The sequence below is a fragment of the Rhamphochromis longiceps genome, linkage group LG15 (genome assembly GCF_057381845.1).
Source record: "Rhamphochromis longiceps isolate RC_006_pf linkage group LG15, R_longiceps_female_GT1.1, whole genome shotgun sequence".
In the NCBI taxonomy this organism is placed as follows: domain Eukaryota; kingdom Metazoa; phylum Chordata; class Actinopteri; order Cichliformes; family Cichlidae; genus Rhamphochromis; species Rhamphochromis longiceps.
Window position 1 is genome coordinate 986675 of NC_140571.1, and position 22963 is coordinate 1009637.

The 22963-nt window shown below is 45.2% G+C and overlaps 3 protein-coding genes across 4 annotated transcripts in view; 1 reads left to right on the forward strand and 2 right to left on the reverse strand.

Annotated features, from left to right (window-relative positions):
- Nucleotides 1-4508, reverse strand: part of kif26bb (kinesin family member 26Bb) — a 29585-nt gene extending 25077 nt beyond the window's left edge. For both annotated transcript variants that reach the window (XM_085383292.1, XM_085383293.1), the window contains exon 1: nt 33-4508. In XM_085383292.1, the coding sequence (XP_085239418.1) occupies nt 33-95 (63 nt within the window). In that variant the 5' untranslated portion in view covers nt 96-4508. The remainder of the gene's footprint in view (nt 1-32) is intronic.
- Nucleotides 4509-4644: 136 nt separating this feature from the next.
- hnrnpub (heterogeneous nuclear ribonucleoprotein Ub) lies at nt 4645-13954 on the forward strand. Its single transcript, XM_085383294.1, has 14 exons — nt 4645-5241; nt 6468-6582; nt 8296-8375; nt 8945-9084; nt 9176-9275; nt 9752-9864; nt 10054-10317; nt 10423-10542; nt 10633-10761; nt 10841-11009; nt 11118-11399; nt 11482-11753; nt 11850-11963; nt 12044-13954. The coding sequence occupies exons 1-14, from the start codon at nt 4794-4796 to the stop codon at nt 12092-12094; spliced, it is 2397 nt and encodes a 798-aa protein (XP_085239420.1). The 5' UTR covers nt 4645-4793; the 3' UTR covers nt 12095-13954.
- A 5301-nt stretch (nt 13955-19255) lies between these two features.
- lft1 (lefty1) lies at nt 19256-21492 on the reverse strand. Its single transcript, XM_085382035.1, has 4 exons — nt 21151-21492; nt 20699-20945; nt 20330-20569; nt 19256-19919 (listed from the first exon to the last, which is right to left on the reverse strand). Exons 1-4 carry the CDS (start codon nt 21413-21415, stop codon nt 19598-19600), a joined length of 1074 nt encoding a protein of 357 aa, XP_085238161.1. The 5' UTR covers nt 21416-21492; the 3' UTR covers nt 19256-19597.
- Between the last annotated feature and the right edge of the window lie 1471 nt (nt 21493-22963).

Consider the following 22963-nt stretch of genomic DNA (forward strand, 5'->3'; position numbering starts at 1 on the left):
AATTTTGCCCAAAACGAACAAATCGGACTTACCCAGAGACCTCCTCTGATCGAGGCTGGAAACCCCTCTCTTCCTCTTCCAGTCAGAGATGACATGACAACTTGTAAATATTTAAAAAGATATCCGAACAAAGGCGGGGGGCATTTTCTGTTATTGTTGCCAATCCTGGACCTGGTGCAAAAATATCCACTGACGTGAACGCCTAAAAAAACAAACTACAACAAGCTGAAATGCTGGGCACAGTCTCTAAGATGTGGAGTGATGGCAGTGGCACAGTGGAGAATGAGTGAGAGCGCACGGGAGAACACTTCATGAAGTCACTTGGCTATTTATTATAAGCTCCTCAGGGAGGCAGCACGGAGCAGCTGCTCGGAGAAACCTTAAAAAAGGAGCAGGCGGCTGAGTGTTTGTATTTCTTGACGTGATTCATGTCCTACATACTGTCGCTGTCCCGCAAATGTCACTGCACCTTCTTACAACGGAACAGTCCGACAACATGCCTGAATAGACGTGTGCGGAAATATCTATCCACATTATTCTTACAATGTTTGTTTTCACCTTAGCAGCAATGGTATCAACGAGAAACTGCAAATATAGCTACAATATTTCCAAATAACTGAAATCCATGTCTCAGAAATGTATTTATTAATTTATTAATACATGATAAGTTAGTGTTTACTTAATACCTATTTTACTGTAAGTCCTTTAAGCAAAGAAAAGTCATGTATGTGTAACAAGTCCAGCTAACAGAAACGTTATTTTTCTTTTCATTTTATTCTTTCAATGGAAAAACAGCTTTTGGAATACTGGGACAAAGTTCATTAGTCAACGTTTTGTGTGATTTATTATTTATTTATTTATTATTATTAGTGAACTTTAAAATGTGTGTTTGTCCTCTTCTTCTGTCTGCTTGCTGTAGGGGTCACCAGATCATCTGCCTAAACTAAAGTCATCAGTGTTGTTACAGGTTAATCCATTTTTTAAATAAATTGAACAATATTAAGCAATAAATTGCAAAAAATAAATAAATACATAAATACATTTAAAAAAAATAAAACCTGTGCATTGAAATCTTTTTTCTAATCTTTAAGACCTCGTAGTACCCTGTCAACCCAAGAACAGTTTGCTCTCACACTTATTTGTGGTTCCTATATAAAGCAGCGCCCCTCCCTGAGCCAGGTTGTGCCGGAGGTTTCTTCCTGTTAAAAGAGGATTTTTCCTTCCCACTGTCGCCAAATACTTGCTCATAGGGGATTGTTGGGGTTTTCTCTCAGTTATTCTCAGTCTTTACCTTAAAATATAAAGTATCTGTTGTTGCGATTTGGCGCTATATAAATAAAATTGTTTTTTTGGGTTTTTTTTATTTGACAGCAGATTCAATAAACAATTTAGTTTTAAAAAATAATTTTCTGGCAATTATTTCATAGTTTACATAGCTTACTTAGGCTTTACGGGATTAAGTAGTGGTACAGGGTGGGTCATTTATATGGATACCCCGCAATAACATGGGAATGGTTGGTGATATTAAAGTCCTGTTTGTGGCACATTAGTATATGTGAGGGGGCAAACTCCTCCAGATGGGTGGTGACCATGGTGGCCATGTAGAAGTCGGCCATTGTCTTTAGTTTTTTTCAATAGGAAGAGGGTCATGTGACACATCAAACTTATTGGTAATGTCACAAGAACAACAATGGTGTGCTTGGTTTCAACGTAACTTTATTCTGTCACGAGTTATTTACAAGTTTCTCTTTGTTCACAGCCATTGACATGTCGAAGAGGTTAACACATGAGGAGCGAAATTGTGTTGATATCTGGTGAACGCAGTAACCGGGTCATTGCAGCAGATTTCAATGCAAGACACCCTACGAGACCACCCATCTCCCATGCTACAGTTAGCAAACTGCTTGCTAAGTTTGGTGAAACTGGTTCAGTGTTGGATTTGCCAAAATGTGGACGCAAGAAAACTGTCAGTAATGAAGAAACATCAGTGGCTGTCCTAGCTTCATTCAGCATGAGCCCACAGCGTAGCACTCGCCGCATGTCACTGGAGAGTGGCATTAGTCCAACATCCCTTCTGCGGATATTAGCTACTCACAAATGGCACCCATACAAACTCCAGCTGCTGCAGCATCTCAACGAGGATGACCCAGATCGGCCACAGAATTTGCAGAATGGGCAAAACAAAAACTGGAACAGGACCCTCAGTTCACGCAGAAGATTTTGTTCAGTGATGAGGCAAACTTTTATGTGAATGGTGTTAACAAACAAAATCACCGCTATTGGTCTGACACTAACCCACAGTGGATGGATCCCTCCAAGACTGTTGGAGCAACAAAAGTGATGGTTTGGTGTGGTATATGGGAACAACGACAGTGGGTCCATTCTTCATCAATGGAAACCTCAAGGCCTCTGGATATTTGAAATTGCTACATGATGATGTGTTTCCCTCTTTATGCACTGAAGCTGGCACGTTCCCTGAGTTTTTCCAGCAGGATGGTGCACCACCACATTATGGGTGCAGGTCCGAGCATTCCTAGATGATCAGTTTCCTGGAAAGTGGATTGGTCGTCGTGGGCCAGTTGAATGGTCCCCAAGGTCTCCCGATCTGACCCCCTTAGACTTTTATCTTTGGGGTCATCTAAAGGCAATTGTCTATGATGTGAAGATACGAGATGTGCAGCACCTGAAACTACGGATACTGGATGCCTGTGCTGGCATTTCTCCTGCGGTGTTGCTATCAGTGTGTGAAGAGTGGGAGAAGAGGGTTGCATTGACAATCCAACACAATGGGCAGCACATTGAACACATTTTATAAGTGGTCAGAAACTTGTAAATAACTCATGACAGAATAAAGTTACGTTGAAACCAAGCACACCATTGTTGTTCTTGTGACATTACCAATAAGTTTGATGTGTCACATGGTCCTCTTCCTATTGAAAAACAAAAGTTGTATCCAAGATGGCCGACTTCTACATGGCCACCATGGTCACCGCCCATCTGGAGGAGTTTGCCCCCTCACATATACTAATGTGCCACAAACAGGACTTTAATATCACCAACCATTCCCATGTTATTGCGGTGGATCCATACAAACGGCCCGCCCTGTATTAATAATGAGCGTCTCCATCTCAACTGCTCAAATGTCAACACAAACTACCTTTTTAATTGTAACCAATCGGGTTAGAAACCCAAGGACTTGAAAAGCTAATTCCCTCTGGAAGATCCAGAAGGACAATTGTTTTGAAGTGTTATTTGCATGAACTTTAATTTCAGTGATCACCAGGATCTAAAAAGCTGTATGTGCAAAAACGAAAGTTTTTCAGTCGTACAGTCTTTTCCAGATAAACTATGTGCACAATTCTGAAAACTACATAATACAGTTACAGTAATTTTGTTATTTTTCATTAATTTCACATATAAATGTGTGTTGTGATAGATATGGCATTGTGTGGGACGTATTGTAAGCATTCAGCATTATTTGGAGCTCTTAGTTCTGGTATTGGAGGCATGTTTAGTCTTGTTACGTTTTGTTATCTGGTCTCTGTTGGTGTTCAGTCGTGTTTAGATTAATCGAGTCTTCCCTGTATCCTGCTGTGTATTGTTCAGTCTTCTTATCTGTTTGTGATTCCTTGCTTCGTTGTTTCCTGTTTTATTTTGACAGCGGTTATTCTCCGTGTCTTATTTTAACTTCTTATTTTGACTCATTAGGTTAATCCAGATACAATCTTCTAAACTAATTATTATTTGACTCGTAGGCACGATTTAGTTTTCTTTCATTTTGAAAAATATCAGTTTACCATTTATTAGTGATATTAACTGTAATGCCCTTCACAGTTTGACAATGCCAGGTATCAAAACAAAGAGGTACGTCATCTTACGTCTTTAGACTGAAAACAAAGAGATTTTAAAAGTTTGGATGTGACTTTCTATCGCAAAAACATCTCAAACCTAAGGAAACTCCGATGATGTAACCAAGGCTGAGCTTTGCGGCCACTGAAGCTCTTTATGTGAAATCGGTGTGCGCTGCTTTAAATGAGAATAACAAAGAGTTGGCAAATCACCAAAGTGCTTTCCAGAAGAGTCCACGGAGTTATGTGTTGTTTAGAAGTGCATGGACATTTTCAACATCAACTCTGAAAACTCTACAATTGACAGATATGACAAAAAGGAATTTTTAAACAGCTGTTTTCGTTACACAGGAGAGCGATAACGCGTATTCAGAAAGACGTGTCGGCGTAGTTAAACGATATCACATTTGTGCCTCTTCTTGGATTTTATAAAATTGAAAAAGGGGCGAGAAGAGAGATATCTTTGTACTGCATTGTTTCTAGCTTACCGATATTGATTATTAGCGTTGCACATTACGCAACATGTGTGCCTTTATTCTACTGTCCTGACCTGTCTTAAACTCACTACCTAGTTAAACAGCCCTCTGTAAAATGCGTTTTGTTAAATAATGACAAACTAATTAATAACGTTCGCGCTCTTTACTGGAACCATCTTTTCGTGTACTATCTGTCCCGCTTTTCCACAACAATGGTTTCTGAAAGGAACGTTTAGCTGCAGTGACAGATGGCCACAGGCTGCATAACTAAGCTGCGCCTCTCTCTGGGCAGTTACGGTAGGAGACGACTCCTCCCCCACACAGCAGGCTCGCGCAGCTCTGTGCCTGCAAAGGATTGGTTGTACAGCGGGTGCCGTTTGGCGCAGTTTTGAGCTACATCCGTTAACAAAGGGCGTCCATTTATTTATTTCCCGTCTTATTTTAGCGCGTTCGCCGTCAAACATTCACCATGAGCACAATTAACGTCAAAAAGCTTAAAGTTAACGAGCTCAAAGACGAGCTGAAAAAGCGTAATCTTTCGGACAAGGGGCTGAAGGCCGAGCTGATGGACCGCCTGCAGGCCGCGCTGGACGAGGAGGCCCTCGCTTCTCCGCAGGAGCAGGCAGCTGAGGCGGATGACGGTTTCGAGCAGGCCGCCGACCAAGAAGGTATGGCAGAGGAGGAAGAAGGAGAGGGGGAGGGAGAAGGCCCTATTGAAGAAAGCATGGAGGCCAACGAGGAGGAAGAGCCGGAGAGTGGGGGCGACGGCAATGGCGTTGCCGTGGACGAAGAAATGGGCGAGGGAGAAGAGGAAGGAGACGAGGACGATGAGATGGACCCCATGCTCAAGGGAGACGTGGACGACATGGAGAAAATAGATACGGAAGACGGTGAGCCGGGAGAGCAGGCTGCCGAGGGTGAGTCGACAGAATCGCTTATGTAAATGCGGCTGGTTGGATGTGTCGGGTTTTTTTGAGAAAGCGCTAGCGGTGAGGAAATTATTAAATTTGAATGCGTTACCGCACAGCAGAGCGTCCATGTTGAGAGAGAGATAGCGTGACCTCACTACTAAGCTAGCCAGCGTTAGCACCGGTCTGCAGCTTGGTTAGCAGTCGTGTCGTGACCTTAAGTAGCCACAGTCCAGCCTACTAAAGAGACCTTTAGCGTCACATTGAGAGACGTCGACTAAAATTACTAAAGCGGCTCTAATAAGAAATCTGCTACCGAATTTAGCTTAGTCTGGATTTAAGTTTCGGTTTGGTTAGCGTGTTAGCTTGCCAGCTAGCGTCAGTTTCTTTGTGTCTGTTGTGCAGCGCCAACTAGCTGTTCAACCGGTTAGCTAATTCAGAGGTTCCCGTTGTTCCAGCTGGGGGCGTTGGAGAACATTTGCTTTCACATCCCATTTTAGAATGGATCGACGTGAAAACACAATGTTAGAAATGGCCACTGCAGTGGGCTGTCTTGCCACCCTTTCCGCCTTAATTGTACTGACATCGTGTTTTAGGGTCGTGGCGTTTGCCTTTAAAGGTTGCCGGGAACATCTGAATTAGCTAATCCCAAGATGTGCTGAGAAAAAGAAGGGCGCCGCACTGCTTGTTTAGGTAGGACGTGGGTAGTTTTTTTTCCGTGGTTTTTATAGATAGTGTTGGATGGTCATAGAAATTATGAATCTAGGCAATTCAGTGCAATGTCTCGGGGAGGGGGGTGTAAATCAAGGTCTAAGTAGGCTTTCCCGTTTCCCTGCATGATGCATTTGTCCCTGGCAGCAGTAGATTTGCCCTCCTTTTAATGACATAGATTTGTATCAAAAGCAGTATCTTTTAAGCCCTTTACTGCAGGATAGTAACACTTTACTTATTAGAGACTTGTTTATCCAGCCCCATTCACAATGTTTATACGGGCCAGCTTATATTGTAATTACTACCTGGTCTTTCAAAGCTGTTACAGTTTCCACAGTATGATTGTCTTGTTTTAAGTGTAACGATGAGGTGTTGCCTCCAAGTAACCTTAATACAAATGATAATGGTCGACACACAATGTAACTAATGAACGGGCTTTGTGGGCCAGAACCCCACTGCCAGTCCGACCTCTCTCTCCCAGAAAAAGGAGCACCTCATTCTATATCTTTGTTCTATTTTCAAAGGGGATGCGGACAAAGACACGAATGCTGATCAGAAGAATAAGAAGGGTGTTAAGAGACGCCGGGAGGAACATGGAAGGGGCTACTTTGAATTTATTGAAGAGAACAAATACAGCTGGTAAGGATGGGACAGAGCGAAAATGGCCTTCAGCATCCCTGAAGCGCCATCTATAGCTTTGTTGAATTGTATTGGCTTTAAGTGCCAATGCACATAACTAGCAAGAGGAAAACCCTCATTTTTTTCAAGTATTATACTACTTGTAACATTATTTTCACACACATGCTTTGAGGGTCATCCCTGACTACTTAAAGAACCTTACCATTTACCTTTTTACAGTGCCCACTCACACTGTTTCTTTAATCGACTGCATTCTGTAGCAGAAGTGCATCTATCAAGTCTCTATGAATTCTCACACCTGTTCCTTATGCCAAGTACTGTTTTGGAAAGCCTGTTGTGTCCCCAAGGTGAAACAAGGCTGCTCAAAGGGGAACCCAGAGCAACGTAGCAGATGTGCAATTTTCAGTGGATGGGTGGGGAGAAACTAGCTCGGATTTGTGGAAGAAGGGGTCCACTGCCGCAGGGTAGCAAAAAAGAAAGAAAGAAAGAAAGCCTCCAACGTCTGTTTGGAACGTCCACGGAGAAGCTCGCTATTGACCGTCCATCGTTACGCCTCGCAATGGTCTATTCTTTTTTTTCTTTTTTCGTTTTGTTTTTTATTTCACTGGTTGTATGATGTCGAAATGCTATTTCTGTCTCATGTATCATGTCCTGTGTGTGTCTGTTTTCATGGTGTGGGTGTGTGTGCATTTGCAAAGTTCTTTCTACCCCTGCTAGGTGACATCATGCATGGGGTGTGTGTGTGTATCTTGGTCAGTGTTTTGTTTTCATTGCGATGTCGATGCACTGAGGATCAACAGGCATATAATGGAATAACTTTTTTAAAATTATTATTTTGGGAGAACCCTCGTCATGAATGTTTAGGCCAGGGCAGCAGAGCTGTTAGCACACCGAAGTATTGCTGCTCCATCGCTTTTCACCCCCAGTTAAACCTTCAGAGCTTAGCTCCATGTAGACGACTACAAGTTCCACCTCAGGCACTGTGTTGTCCACCAGCACCGTAAATCTCCCCACGGCAGCTGTTTGTACGGCATTCTGGGCTCTTTGGGGACAGTTGTGACACATCGAGCTGTAGATAAGAAAGGAGTGATGAGCCCCGCAGTGGTTTCCTTCTCCTAAATGATTAGGAGTTGCACCATAGTTGGATGATGGCAGGTGAAGTGATGCTAAAGCATCATCCTTAATATTTAGAGATTCCTGAACTACAGAGTTGGTAAGTTGCTGTAGTTTTGACTACACTGGTTTCTCTTAAAACATGCTTTCAATGTATTCTGCTTAGCAACACAGTCAAAAGTTAGTGGTGACCTTTTCATCTAGAAGTCAACACGGGGAGGTTAAATATAACTTGCCCCATATCAGTTCTGGAGGCACAAACACGCACTTATCTGACAGTGGAGAGGTCTGCTTGTAGTTTATCACTGTGACTCTCACATAGCCTTGCATACTAGAACAGGTGGACGTGCTTCTCTCTGTGTATCTTTCACATTTTAGATTTCGCTGGATTCTGCAAGGTAAGTGTCTGCTGAGGCCTACAATACAGCCAACATCCAGAAAGTCTGGAGGCTCGCTCAGTTATTTGCTTTCCCCTCTGTCTGTTTCTTCTCCTGTCTACCTAAAATATTCTTCACCAAGTGGTACCCAAGGCATCTATATTTTCCATGCAGTTAAAGTGACGCAAACCTTCTTATACTGACTCTTGGTATCTGTTTTCAGTGCCTCGTCCAAGTCACCTGTTCCCCCGTTGGAGGAAGAAGACGAAGACAATGATGACACAAAAGTCTGCCTGGATAGCTGTATGTTTGCTACTTTTGTACAGGATGTTTTTAGACTTGTCAGCTTCCTTCTGTAAACGACTGCTTAGAAACATTCCTGGAAAACGGCTTCAGAATTGAGCTTGTTCTAATGGACAAATGTAGACATGTTATATTTGATTAACTTCAATGTCACATTTTCAGCATAGCTGAATCGTGCATAACATGGCAGGCACAAGCCGTCTCAGCTTTCTTACGCGTTGCTCTGAGTTGTGGCGTTGCCAGGTGTTCATTTCCTAAAGTCTTATAAATGGGCCCGTTGTCTTCTCCGTGGTGGTTGTAGTATTCGCAGTCCTGAAGCACGACCTGTACGTCAGTGCTGGTGTAGTCATCAAAACGTTTTGGGTTTTTCCTCCCCAGATGTTGAGTTAACCAACAGCAGTGTGGTTAGTAAAACGAGTGTTACTTTACCTGACTAGTTTTTCTGCTCCCTACTAATGAAGGCAGCAGAGGTGATCTAGCTCACCAGTCCCTCCATCCTCAGGATGTATAAATGTGTACCGTCTTGTCCAAGAGTCGTGTCTCAATTTGTACTTTTTCTGCCCGTTCAGACAACTCTGACCTGCACTTTAAGGTGTCGCGGGACCGCTACAGCGCCTCGTCTCTCACCATGGAGAGCTTTGCTTACCTGTGGTCTGGGGGAAAGGCTACATACGGTGTGAACAAAGGCAAAGCCTGCTTTGAGATGAAGGTACGGTAACGATGCTCACATCTTGCACAAATCTCTGAATGGCTCAGTGAGGTCAGTGGAAACGAGTGGTAATGCTTTTCTGTGTGTGCAGATCACTGAGAAGATTCCAGTGAAGCATATTTCCAGCAAGAACATGGAGATTCATGACGTCCAAGTCGGATGGTCCCTGGAAACGGGCACACTGCTGCTGGGTCAGTGCAATGTTTGCCGCAACTCTGTAAACGCCACACTGACTCAGTGTTGGCGGAGCCCGCTGTAACTTTCCATTTTACTCATGGCACAATGCATTCCCAGGATCACTGGATGTACTGGTGTGCTGTAATGTTTTGGCCTCTGAAGGCTGCCAGCATCTTAGGGCAGCAGCTATTTGCTGTGACTCATACAGGCTGAATACCGCTGGGTTAAACATTTACATCAGTTCAGCCCATCAGAGGGTGAACTTTGTATTGAAACACAAACAAACCGAACTGTACTGGGTGTATCCATTTACAGGAAGGTCGTGTCTCTAGGGGTCCCTCTGGTGGCCAGTTGGCTTCATGACACCTTTGTACAAAATGGCTTCAGCTCTGGCTGCGTCACAGCAGCGCTGCGTGGCCTAGTGCCAGCCCAATGATTCACACACCACCTCCACTCTGTATTAATCCAGAAGTGTTTGTCATGTGTTTAGGTGAGGAAGAGCATTCCTATGCCTACTCCGGAAAAGCCAAGAAAACCACCAACTGTGTGACCGAGGAGTTTGGAGAGACCTACGAGGAGAATGATGTCATCTGCTGTCTAATTGTAAGATATGAGATTGTTGTTTGTTTTTAATTTTCCCCTTTGTGTGCAGATGGAAGAACAGTAATGTATGGAAGAGGCAAAGAGCGTTAAACAGAATCATGAGAGTATTAGTTTGACTCTTTTTCCCTTTCTGCTGAGGCAAATGTCTTTGTTACACACTAAAGCTGGAGTGTTGCTCTATTCATGCAGGACTTTGAAGGTGAGGAGGTGGTGCTGTCCTACTCCAAGAACGGAGGCGAGCCACCTGTCGCTTTCCAAGTCGGCAAGGACTCCCTGAACGGCCGGGCCCTTTTCCCCCACGTCATCTGCCGCAACTGCGCTGTGGAGTTCAACTTTGGCCAGCTGGAGACGCCATATTTCCCCCAGCCGCAGGGCTACACCTTCCTGCAGCAGATTCCTGTCAGTGATCGAGTCCGTGCACTCAAAGGGCCGCAGACCAAGGCTGACTGTGAGGTGAGTAAAAGAGTTTAGGAGCGTTTTTCATTCATGAATGCAAAAGTGCAACGCTGCGGTATCAAAGTTCTCCATATAGTGATCTCAATTTTCTCTCTTTTCCAGATCATAGTCATGGTTGGTCTGCCGGGCTCAGGGAAGACCACGTGGGTGAATAAGCATATCCAAGAGAACCCTGGGAAGTACTACATCCTGGGCAGTGACACGATTGTGGAAAAGATGATGGTCAGTACTCAGACCAACGTTACAGCGTCCCAGAAATAGTTGCTGCTTCTCCCTGTTGGTAGGAAAATGCTCTTTTCTTCTTTCGTGCAGATCGGCAGCATGAAGCGTCAGTCCAAGGACATCACAAAGTTGACTGCCATTTCCCAGCGTGCACCGCTCTTCTTGGGAAAATTCATTGAGATTGCTGCTCGCAAGAAGAGGAACTACATCCTGGACCATGTAAGTGGCTCTTGCTGAGTGTGGTCACAACCATGTCTTTGATGATAGATTGATCAAATGAGCCTCTTTGTCTTTGCAGACCAACCTGTCTGCTCCGGGCCAGAAGAGGAAGATGTGTTTGTTCGCAGGCTTCCAACGCAAGGCTGTAGTCGTCTGCCCGTCTGATGAAGACTACAAGCAAAGAGTCCAGAAGAAAGTTGAGACTGATGGCAAGGAAGTGCCTGAGCATGCTTTACTCAAAATGAAAGGTAAAAGCATTACCGTTGTCTTTACCCTGTTACAGTCCATCACACACTTGGACAGAAGCTATTCCTGGGTGCTGCTTCTCTTATTGAATCGTTTCCGTTCCATTACAGGCTTCTTCTCTCTGCCCGAGGAGGGCGAGAGCTTCAATGAGGTCATCTACGCCGAGCTGCAGAAAGATGATGCTGCCAAGCTCCTGGAGCAGTACAAAGAGGAAAGCAAGACGGCTCTGCCTGCCGAGAAAAAGCCCAACCAGGGGAGCACGACGCCTAAACAGCGCGGTGGACAGCGTGGTGCTGGACGCGGTGGCAAAAACCAGTTTGCCCGTGGTGGCGGACCTGGGCAGAGAGGTGGCAGCCGTGGAGGCTTCCAGAACAGAGGCAACTTCAGAGGAGGTGGGATTGATGGGTGGGAAATGAATGCTCCTTAACGGCACAGTTGATGCTCAAGCTTACCTTTACCCTGGTCTGTCTGCAGCTCCCGGGCCTCGCGGGGGGTTCAACCGTCCTCCTCGCGGCTTTCTGCCGCCCCCAGCCTTCAGAGGAGGATTCCCCAATCGTGGAAACTTTAACCGTGGTGGCGGCCCCATTCCTAGCCTGGGTGGATCCCCCAGGGGCGGCCCGATGAGGGGCAACATGGGACACAGAGGAGGACCCATGAGCAGAGGCGGTCCAGTGAACAGAGGGAACATGAGCAGAGGAGGCGGAGCTAGCATGGGTCGTGGTGGAAACAGGGGTCACCCCCATCAGGTTGGTTTCAAAATGACTCCTGATCAAATTATTGCTCCTCTGACGTCCGTTGATGCATAATCAACTTTTTTTTTTTTCTTTGTTTTTCCTGCACAGTTTCAGCAGAGAGGGGGGGGCCGTGGCAACTTTGGCAACAAGAACAGCAACTATGGAGGCAACAGGAACGGCATGGATAAAGCCCAGGCCTTCAACCAGAGCTGGCAGCAAGGGGTCAGTGTTTGTGCATCTGCCGTTTGTAGTTGTTACACATAAATCAGGGGATCAAAGTGTTAATGTTCTGTTCTGTGCAGTTCTGGAACCAGAAGCCGTGGAGCCAGCAGTACCAGCCTGGATATTACTGAGACATTTGTTCTAATGGACTGGTGGGCGACACTGGGATCCACCGCTAGCCACGGAACATCATCCACTCCAACGTTTGCTTACTTTCCTTTAGAACCCACTTTTACTAATGATCGTAAAACTCACGACTGATAACGAGACTAAAGCTAAACGGAGCGACGACATTCCATCGGAGGAGAGCAGGCAGCACGACTGTAACTGAAGCTCTGTATCGTCACACAGATGTACACAGTGTGGGTTCATCCTCATTCAGCCATCTTTTGTTGTTGTTGTATATTTTACCCTCCTCCACCTTTTTAAATGCTTTTAAAACATGTTTGTAATTTCAGGAACCAGAAACGATTAGTCGGCCCAGCAGGCTTTGAAGAGATTTTCTTTTTTCAGGGTTGTGCATTTTATCTGTGCTGTGGTTTTTGTTTTGTTTTTCTTTTTGTATTACAAATTGTAAATATTTTTTTTATGCGTAGTTTGCATAAAGGTTTAAGGAACGTGATGATTTGATTGGAACTTTGGCTTCTTTACAGGAAGCGTTGGTAGCTGGTTGGCCTGTACCTGTCTGTAGAGTCAAACAGCCAGACTGAAGCAGTGAAATTACAGCTTTTCTTTTTGTTCCCACGATCAATCCTGTAACATAAACTCCACAGAGCTACAATAAACACATCGTTGGCTTTTTTACATTCTTCTCGGCTTGTGATTTTTGACTTGGTTCAAAGGTGTGTAAATGACCTTTGAACGGGCCGTGGCCTGGTTTGCTATCAGCCCTGCTAAACACCTCATTAGTTAATAAATAACCTCAAGTGTCTTGTCTTTGATATGTTGTTTCCGGTCCTTCAGCTGTTCAGTACTTTTAATTTGAAAACGTGTTTTGGCCAAGCCATCTTTAAGGACAGAAGGAAGCCATGTTGGTCATACATTATGCTTTTTAAGGTCTTTATTAAAACATTAAAGTTAGAGCACTGACGTTCTCAGGAGATCGTTTGTTTCCTAGATTGTCTTGATTAACGGTTCCTTTTAGTGCAGTAGACTTCTGAGAAACGCCGAGCACTGACCAGTTATAAACGTCTCCACGGTAACGACTTCCCTTTTCTTCCTCGTACTGGTGATTCGTGTAAACCTCGCTCTCTCAGTTTTGATGGTGCCAGTTTAGCACAGAAAGTGGTTTTTAAAAGGAGGCCGGATTGCTCATTTTCACCAGCAAACCCAGAAAGGGCTGCACAGTTTGATGGCTGACCGCCCGAACCGACCTTTCAACTCTGACGGCGCCGTGTTTTGTTTGTTTGTTTTTTAAATGCTCTGGTGTTGGTGACTGTGTGGCCCAGCAATAACGGCAGCTCCACATATACTGTCTCCACGTCGACCTGGTACCCGGATCATGTTTGACACTAGATTGACTTTTTAACGTTACAATAGATCTGATCAATCCAACAGTTTCTTTAGATTTGTTTTGGTTTGCCCGTCTTATTTAATAAACATGTAAATACTAAATGCATCACTAATCCAGCCATGCACGAATGTTCATGAATTAATAAATGTGTTGTGATAAAGAAAGTATTAGTTTGCCACGTACTGCTGTGTGATGAACTATTTAAATGTCTGGAGAGTTTGACCTTTTATTATACTGGATATTAAAATCGAGCAGAATGCAAGCTTTGGGTTTACAGTATAATCTATAATACAACAGACACTATATTTTTATCGCTTTGTGTTGCAGGTTGTATATCAGGTCTTTTATTAAACCAACAGTGCAAAAGCTCTGAGCTTTTTCAGATTTGTTGTCTTTTCTATCTGACAGTTTTTAATATTTGTGTTTGAAAAATTGGGATTGTATTTTTTTTTGTCTCTATTAAAGTTAAAGAAGCTGGTATGCAGTGACCGTGTGTTTTGTTACAGTTCCTGTAAAATGTTTCCCTGCTTTTCTTTAGAGATAACAGAAAGAAAATCCCCGCTCGCGCCTGCGGCCGGTCTCTCCTTCAAGCTCGGGTCCTCTGCCAGAGGCCTGAGGGTCCTGCAGCATCCCAGCTGTTCCCAGGACTGCGCTCTTCTGCACAGAGATCTCCGATGTTCCCGGGATCTGCTGGAGCCACTGGGACCACCGTACCTCAGATTATTGTAATGCCTTGTTTACCAGCCTGGACAAATCATGTCTTTCTCGCCTCCAAGCTGTACAAAATGCAGCGGCCAGGCTACTAACACGTTCTAGCAAGCGAGCTCGCATCACTCCCATTTTATATTCTTTACATCGGCTCCCAACAGATTTTAGAATTTGCTTTAAAATTCTTGTTCTAACATACAGAGCACTCAATGGCCCCAGATTATTTATCCAAGCTTCTTTTAAAATTCACTGCTGCTCGTTGTCTCCGCTCAGAGTTTGTTGGTTTTTCCCCGTACACGACTGAAGACGAAAAGAGGCGGAGCCTTTCAGTCTGTGGCACCAAGGCTGTGGTTCACGTTTGGTTGACTCTGTGGAAACTTTGTTTAAACAGGCCTTCTGTTAATCAACACTTTATATTCTCTATTTTATTACTTAATGTTTTCTTTCTTTTAACCTTTGTGTGCAGCGCTTTGTGACTGCCTGTCTACGAAAAGCACTTAATAAACCTGACTTACTTCACCCTCCACATCCTCTCGAGCTCTTCTCTGAGCGCTTGGTATTTCTCCAGCTTCTCGTGTTCCTTCTTCCTGATGTTGCTGTCACTGGGAACCGCTACATCGATCACTACGGCCGTCTTCTTCTGCTTGTCTACCACCACTATGTCCGGTTGGTTAGCCACCACCATTTGTCTGTCAGGTATTCACTGAGCACTCGGTCAGTTGGGGCCATCTTCGTGATGTATTCGTGAATGTTCGTTGTCTCATCCTGGATCGTGGTGCTCACACTCACCAGTCCCCGGCCTCCTTCCTTCACTTAGCGTACAGCCTCAGTGTGCTGGACTTGGGGTGAAACCCTCCGTGCATGGTCAGGAGCTTCTATCGCCTCCTTTGGCCAGCTTATTATCCCAGCAGGGTACCTGATCACGGCCAGGGCGTAGGTGTTGATGGATCTTGTTCTTCCCATTCAGCTGACTCCTCAGGACTTGCCTGACCCTCTGCAGGTACTTAGTGGTTGCAGCTTTTCTAGTGACTACACTTCTCCAGTCCGAACGACATCCCGATGTCATCGCTGTATATCCTGGTGGTGTGGATCAGTGAATCGATGTCTCGTTCAGTCTTGGCATACAGCTTGATGTCATCCATGTACAGGAGGTGGCTGACAGCTGCTCCGTTCTGTAGTCTGTATCTGTAGCCAGTCTGGTCACTGACCTCACTGAGGGGTTCAGGCCTGTGCAGAGCAGCAGTGGGCACAGAGCATCTCCTCGGTAGATCCCGCACTTGATGGTGACTGGTGCTATGGGCTTGAATGTGGCCCATTGTTGTGCGCCACATCCCCATTGAGTTCCTGATGAAGGCTCTGCAACGACTCACAGCCTTGGCCAGCCGCTTGAAGAGGTACACCAGAGAGATCAAAGGCAGGAGAATAAACCAGCTGTTCTCCACAGAACCAGCAAAGGTGTACTCTCAGTGGCAAGGGAACAATAAGAGAACAGCACCACCAAGGCTGGAGACGGAGCAATACTGGAAGAGCATATGGGAGAAGGATGCAACCCATAACGGCAATGCTCAGTGGCTAGAGGATCTGAGGGCAGACCACAGCGACCTCCCTGAACAGGGTCAGTAACCATCACAGTGGCAGATATCCAAGAAAGGGTCTCCAGTATGAAGAGATGGACAGCACCAGGGCCCAACATGGTTCACGCCTACTGGCTGAAGAAGCTGACTGCACTCCACGAGCGTCTGGCAGCACAAATGAACCAGCTGCTAGTTAACGAGAGACACCCGGAATGGCTAACCGAAGGTCGGACGGTCCTGATCCCCAAGGACCCCAAGAAGGGACCGGTCCCATCCAACTACCGACCAATAACCTGCCTCAGCAACACGTGGAAGCTCCTGTCAGGCATCGTAGCGGCTAAGATGAACAGGCACATGGATCAATACATGAGTGAGGCACAGAAAGGGATGGGCAAGAATACCAGAGGCGCAAAACACCAGCTACTGGTAGACCAAGCAAGACCAGACTGACCAACCTGTGCACTGCCTGGACTGACCCTAAGAATATATATATATAATCTAACATAAGTCATTTAGTGGTTACCTTTGGCTTTATGTTTGCACCCACTGTCCTGCTAGAAATGACATCCTTGACTGGCAGTTTTGTGCAGACCATCTTGCACAAAACTGCAAAAACAGTTTTGTTCAGCTTGTAGGTGTTTGTAATAAGAGCTTTAGCAAAGCAGGATTCTCAAAGTGAAAAACTGGAAACAACCATCAAGCTAACAACATTCACTTTGTGAACACATGCAATGACTGCACAAACTACTTATTCTGCAGCAAAGACAACTTTTAACACATTTCCCAAAAAGTGCCTGAAACAGACCAGAGTCTAGCTAATACTGTTGCAGGAAATGTGTTATGAATCTTATGCACCATAAGTAACAGCTGACAGGTTTACAGTAATAGTGAAAGCCATCTTGGCTTTCTTGCTGCAGCTCGTCCTCTCCTCACACCTGAAACTGAGACTCACTCTGTGCCTGAAGCTGCTGTGCAGTGAGCCGCCCATCACACCGGCTGCTGTCCTCTGACTCAGGCGTGTCTTTGGCTCTGCAGACATCTTCCTGTCACACTTTGTTTCTGAGTGACTTTGATGCTGAAGGAAACTGGACTCACACTGTGACGTTCCTACTTTTCTGTGGCGGTCTGTGTCTCTTCCACGGTTAATTCCCTTTTTCTCACCATTTCTGTGCCAACACTTTCTGCAGTACAATACTGCTCAGCTGATGCTGTCCAGGGTCTGGTACCACAGTGTGCTCCAACACTACAGGCAGAGGGGCTGAAGTGATCCAGGAAAGTTGGAGCAGCAGCTTTCAAGGCCGTATCAACCTCCTTTACTGCAGCTTCAAACAGTTAACCCATGTTGTTCCCTGAAAAAGGTCTTTTTGTATCGTTCTGAAACGGACATTGTGTTTCAGTTTTGGGATCATTTGTTTTAAACCTGTGGTGTTTCACCACTTACCTTTGTACCAGTTCAAGCTGTTCACTGGACCGAATGACTTCAACTGCAATAAATTACTGGACAAATCGGGCTGTTCTAAAACGCTGGAGCGTATGCCACATCGGGCATACACAGTAAACGTATTCCTTATTTGGAAATGAATTTTCTAGACAGTTTTTTTCTTATTGACACCAAATTTACAAACATGTATGATGATCATAACTTTTGCTGGTTTTATTTAACAACAAAACTGTTTGTTTGTTTTTTGCATTGAACAAATATGCATGCTGAAAATGTAAACAAAAATCCTGCTTCATATTGGAAGTACTTTCAACAACTTAGTGCAGAAATCTGAACATCAGATTAATATAAATGGGAAAAATGAAAATATTGTTTTAAAACAAGAGAAATGAAAATCATGTAAGATCAGCATGTGCATTAACAACACCGAGCACGATGCTTTGCCAGAACAGGTACAGATACCACCTCCGTGACATCATGTGGTACTTGTACCTTGCAGTGCAGACATCAAGGAGTGTTGTGCTCCTCCACAAAAGCTTTGTGTGATTTGCTCCAGCGTTGCAGCTCGTCCTGAGGCTCAGTTGCAGATCTTACCATTTAGCTCAGACGAAACAGACATGCTGTCACACGTCAGTCTTATATTTGTTTAAATATACTTGAATCAAATGATTAGGTCATTATCAGGTCTCTGGAGAACTTCAAGACATGTTGAGGAGCTCATTTAGCCGTTTAAATCAGCTGACACATCTAAAACCTGCGGGACACCGGGACCCTCGAGGCCTGGAGTTCCCCACCCCCGGGTTACACCAATCGTAAAGTTTACCCGTGCTGGCCAAAAGCTCCTGTTTTAGTGTAGGATGTACCTTTGTGCTGACAAAGTCTTCCCGGCTTCTTAGTGATTACAAGCAGGCAACATCTGACATCTGTCCCGAGCTGCAAAACACGAGCAGCCAGAAACTGCAAACCTCCAGCAAGAAAACCATCTCCCCCAGACTCACCAGCATGTGAGACGCTGCATCCATCATGACTTCATCCTGATGTTGTCTTAAGAACAAGACAGTTTCTTCCACTTTTTCTTCTTTCACTGTAATGTATTGTTGTGTGGCCGATTTTGACTTTTCGCACAGCGCTAATGACATGAAAGGAAAACATGCACCATCCACGTGTCTGTGAATGTGAAAGGCAAGGTTGAGCCACCACTGCTCACAATCACTTAAAATGACTGACAGTGATCGTGTCTCCTTTCCTGTAAACTTCACTATATAAAATTACTTGCAGAATCTTTTTTTTCTGTAAAAGGTTGAATTGTTACCCCCGTATCTACTGGGAAGGACTTTTGTGGTTATGTCATCATTTAAAGTGACATTTAATTCCAGCAGAATGGCACCATTGGTGAAGGACCACATCATGAAGCACCACCAAAGGTCCCGATAACTGCTGACCGAGTAATCCGGCCAAGAAAAAGACTGAATGAACAACAGAAGCATCTCAGAGGTGAGGCCGATACTGCATAAGTACTATTAAACATGTTTATATGCACATGTGAAGCATGTGTGGTCTTTCCTGTACCACCCGTGTTTCCTTTTCTTTTCCTGCTGAGGTGCGTGATAGATATTCACTCAGACAGCCAGCTGCTTGTCTTTGCAGCATGTTTACCCACATCAGCAGCATATTAGCGAATGACAAGACCTCCCAGTCAGGCAGCAAACAGTGCATTAGCTATTGGCTCTGATTAGTAATGTTTGGCCCTCTAAGCCTGCTGTAAACGCACGAGCTTCATGTGAATAGACTTCATGTTTCTCTGTAAGCACCCACGTAGCTCCTTCCCACTGCAAATAAAGCTCGTTTGACCTACATGACAGCGTGGCCTCAGTGTAACAGGTGTTATAAGTCATTAGCCAAATGATTTGCTCCGCATTACAACTTCCTATAAGTGCAAACAACAAGGCGAAAGACACAGGCAGCTGTATGTAACTACATTTGAATGTGATCATGAATGTGAATGGAGCCAGAGAGACGTGCCCGACAGCAGGGAGGAGGAGGAGCGACCAGGAGCTTTAAGTGAGACAAAATATTTTAATTTTCTAAACATAAACTCATTCATATTATTTACAGGTGGAAAATATAACACATCAAACAGAATTTGAATGACTCAACGCAGCTCACACAAATTCAAGTATAAAAAAAGGAAAAAACTATCAAAATGTACAAAATATATCAAAGTGCTTGTAGATGGAGTTTAGGCAGGAGTACTGAAACTCCGGGTAAAGGTCCTTTTAAATATAAAGTATCAGGTGTGCATTAAATATATCAACACTTCATTGAAAACAACACCACGCGTGTACTCAGAACACATCCCCGCCCCCAGTCTGGATTCTTACGAGCCTTTCCCGTGACTTCATACTATCGAGATGTTGTCCAAAGTGCACGCGCACCTTTCTACGATCATATTGGGAAATTCAGCCACCTCTATCTCGGTGTAGTCCCCTTTCTTCACCAGGTACATGATGGGTAAAGGCGCACTCTCGGACACCGTGCACCGCCGCTCGCCGTACCCGAAGTTGCGCTTGGGCTGCTTGCAGCCACCGGCGCACCTGAAAGCCTGGTACCCAGCCGGCTCAATGATCCAGTACTGTGTCCATGTCAGTGCGCGGAAGTTGATGAAGTACTCCTCTCTGCAGCAGGTGTCTTTGTTTTGGTTGTCGCAGTCACCGCGAGAGCTGAGGACGAAAAACAAGGAAAGTTAGCTGACAGCTGCTAGCATTAGCAGTAATGCGATTTAATTGATTTGTTTTGCGGGGGGGGGTCAGGTGCTCCAAAAGCTGTCAAAGGCCCCAAATTTCTTAGCTACGCCCGTGCTTGCTATGCAGTGGTCAATTTATAGACTGGTTTGTGTTTTCGGTTATATTACTTCAAATGACTTTGGATCATTCGTGATAGAGAGCATATGGTGCTCTTCAGTGCCAGTCTGTAATTTGCTGCTAGATTTCTCTGAAGCACGAGAATCTGTAAACCTCCGCCCCTTTGCCACCACGCAACACTTCTATTAACGAATGCAAATGCTGACAGGTAAAAACAGCACAGGGTTAATTGTCACACTGACACAATATCCTGTATTTCGCGCCCTTACCCGTACTCTTCGAGGTTGAGTGTGTAGAGGACGAGCTCGGGCTTTCCCAAGGTGTTGTCCGTCTGCTCCTGGGTGGTAAAGCGGACACTCTTGGCCATCTCTGCCGCATAACTGCCAGGTCTCTCGCCCTCGATCCACACCTCCAGGTGCATAGGTGTCTTCTGCTGTGTCTTGGACCAATAGTGCACCGCCTGGGTGACATCAAAGCTCTTCCAGCCTGTCTCGTGAATGGGGATCAACCTGTAAACGCGATGGGGGCAATTCATTAAAGTGAGCTCCAACTGATAACTAGCGGAGAAGAATACCGCTGTCTTTTAATTAAGATAGCAAGTTGATGGGGGGGGGGGGCTAATTTAACGGATCCCTTACCGCGAATCTACCAGCGACGTCCGGTTGGATCCGTTGGGCAGCACCTCCACCCAGTAGATGCTGACCCTGGCGTTGCTGACGGGCCGGTGGCTCTTCCTCTCCACCGTGAATCGTTTGTGGTGGGAAGCCCGCTGGTAGAGCTTCAGCTCGGCCATGGTCACCTCACTATTATCCGGGATCCTCGCCTCCATGTCGAACATCACGTGTTGCCGACTGGTGTCAGAGTAGACGTACTCCCCGGAAATATCTAAGACACAAACCATTTCCAGCTTTTTAGTCAATTTCGCCTCTTGCGAAGGTTAAAATGACGTTTTTCATGAATATACACTGGTGCGTAAAAGTGCACCGGGTGTTACAGCTATTATGCACGTAAAATACTCTACAGCAAAATCGTTTTCTTTTCTTTTTTTGAATCTGCATGCTCCATTTGTTAAACATTTAAAAGTGCCTACCTGCATTGCCGGGGATTCCTTTCAGGATGCCCGCAAGACTAGGCAACGATCTGCGCCTCCTGCTGTGGTGCATCTTCAGCATGCTCGTGTACTTATTTCTTATATGCGCCGGAATCACGAGATTTTCCACATCCCTTTTATGGATTCTAGGAACTTCATCCATCCCAAGCTTCTGTAGCAGTGCGTCCTTCATATCCTGATGCGTAAAAGCCTTAACGAGACCGAAGAGAGCGGCGAAAAGGACACAAGCCCGAAGGAAATCCATGACGAAAGAGAGAGAGAAGGAAACTTCAGTGTGACAGACGGCAGCACAGTAGCGCAGGAGAGACAGAGTGTGTCCCTCTGACACTCCTCTGGTCCCTTATATTGTTGCGGGTCCTCCCCGTCTTTCGCACTTTGTCGATGGGGGCAGGGACCCTTATCAGAACAAAGGTGCGACAATACAGCCCCATCCTAAACAGGATATCTAAGTGGCCATACTTCAAACAGCAACAATTAAGACTTGAGGGCCATCCGTGTAATTTCACCGCAGTTATGTTTGATGTGGCCAGAAGGAGGATTTCTTTAAAATCCGTTTCTTGCTGTGTATTTAAGTGACAAGACAATCACGTGATCTTTGTTTTATGTGCTTATATTTTTGCTTTTACTTGATTTTGAAAAGAAGAACACTGTGGAGAAGAAGGGTTTTATTTGTAGCAAGCTTGTCGTATTTGAAGTGCTGAAGAGCTTTTTTGGTTAAGTTGAACAAATGACCGTTGCTGTCTTTATCTGGACACTAATTTCTCTTAAATTGGAATACTGTCCTCCCACGGTGTGTCCTATGCAGCTACATATGTGCCTCAGACAGACATTACTTGACCCTGTGAACCTGAAGTGCCCTCTCCTCCTTAGCACCCTTGTCTGCACACACACACACACACACACACACACACATACACACTCTGATGTGTACATTCCACTGGACAATGTCAGCCTGGGCCCAGTCTGGCAGCAGTTTGTCACACGATGGGCTTAACTTCTGTCTGGATGGCTGCAGAACCTTTTTTATCCAGCAAAAGGGTCTAAAACCAAGCAGCATGTTCACCTTGAGTCTATAACAAGCAAGGGAGTGAGTGGGTGGGGGGTCCATGGAGAAGGAGTGCAGGGCCTCGAGGGAGGAGGGGACGCTAGGGGATTAGATGTTTATTCGGACCCCTGTAACCCATTCTAGGTCCACTCCAGCAGATTAAAATTATTAGCCAAACAGACAGTTTAATCCAGGGGCTGTATGAGAAAGGGAGTGTGTGTGGGGGGAGGCAGGGGGTGGATGTGGATTGGGGCAGGCTCTTCACAAGTTGGTGATTATCTGATTCCATTGCGAGGATTTGCCTTGCCTTTTTTGTCACACAAACATTAGAAGAGGGTTGCTCTCACTGGCTGCCCAGAAGCTCCAGGCTCTGGTTGTGTATTGGCCGTGTTTGCTTAGAGATGTCAGACAGACTGAAGGAGCACACAGGAAGAGCAAATGACAGATGACTGCCAGACCCGCTTGTAGCAGCTCGAGAGGTTGCATCTGCCCAGTAAAGACAAATTATTAATTAGTGGCAGAGCCCCAGTAGCACATGACACGGTGCACGTGTGTTGTAATCTTTGAAATGCATTTATTGGAAACGGGCTCGGCGTGGCTGCGTGTGTGCAAAGGTAAAGTACGTGTAAGTGTGCAGAGGGATAATCAGCGGGTAACAAATAGATGTGATCCATCCTGTTTATTTCAGTTATACTAAAAACGTGCGTCTGTGTCGGGATCCTGCATTGCAGCTGGTTGTAAGTCAGG

Excerpts from the sequence above, each read along its gene's own strand:
- hnrnpub (XM_085383294.1), top strand. The coding sequence starts at position 4,794 with ATGAGCACAATTAACGTCAAAAAGCTTAAAGTTAACGAGCTCAAAGAC. Across the intron at positions 10,762-10,840 it reads GGAACTACATCCTGGACCAT|ACCAACCTGTCTGCTCCGGG; the intron begins GTAAGTGGCTCT and ends TTGTCTTTGCAG. Across the intron at positions 11,964-12,043 it reads ACCAGAGCTGGCAGCAAGGG|TTCTGGAACCAGAAGCCGTG; the intron begins GTCAGTGTTTGT and ends TGTTCTGTGCAG.
- lft1 (XM_085382035.1), bottom strand. The coding sequence starts at position 21,415 with ATGGATTTCCTTCGGGCTTGTGTCCTTTTCGCCGCTCTCTTCGGTCTC. Across the intron at positions 20,570-20,698 it reads ACGTCGCTGGTAGATTCGCG|GTTGATCCCCATTCACGAGA; the intron begins GTAAGGGATCCG and ends TCGCGTTTACAG. Across the intron at positions 19,920-20,329 it reads CTCAACCTCGAAGAGTACGG|CTCTCGCGGTGACTGCGACA; the intron begins GTAAGGGCGCGA and ends TTTCGTCCTCAG.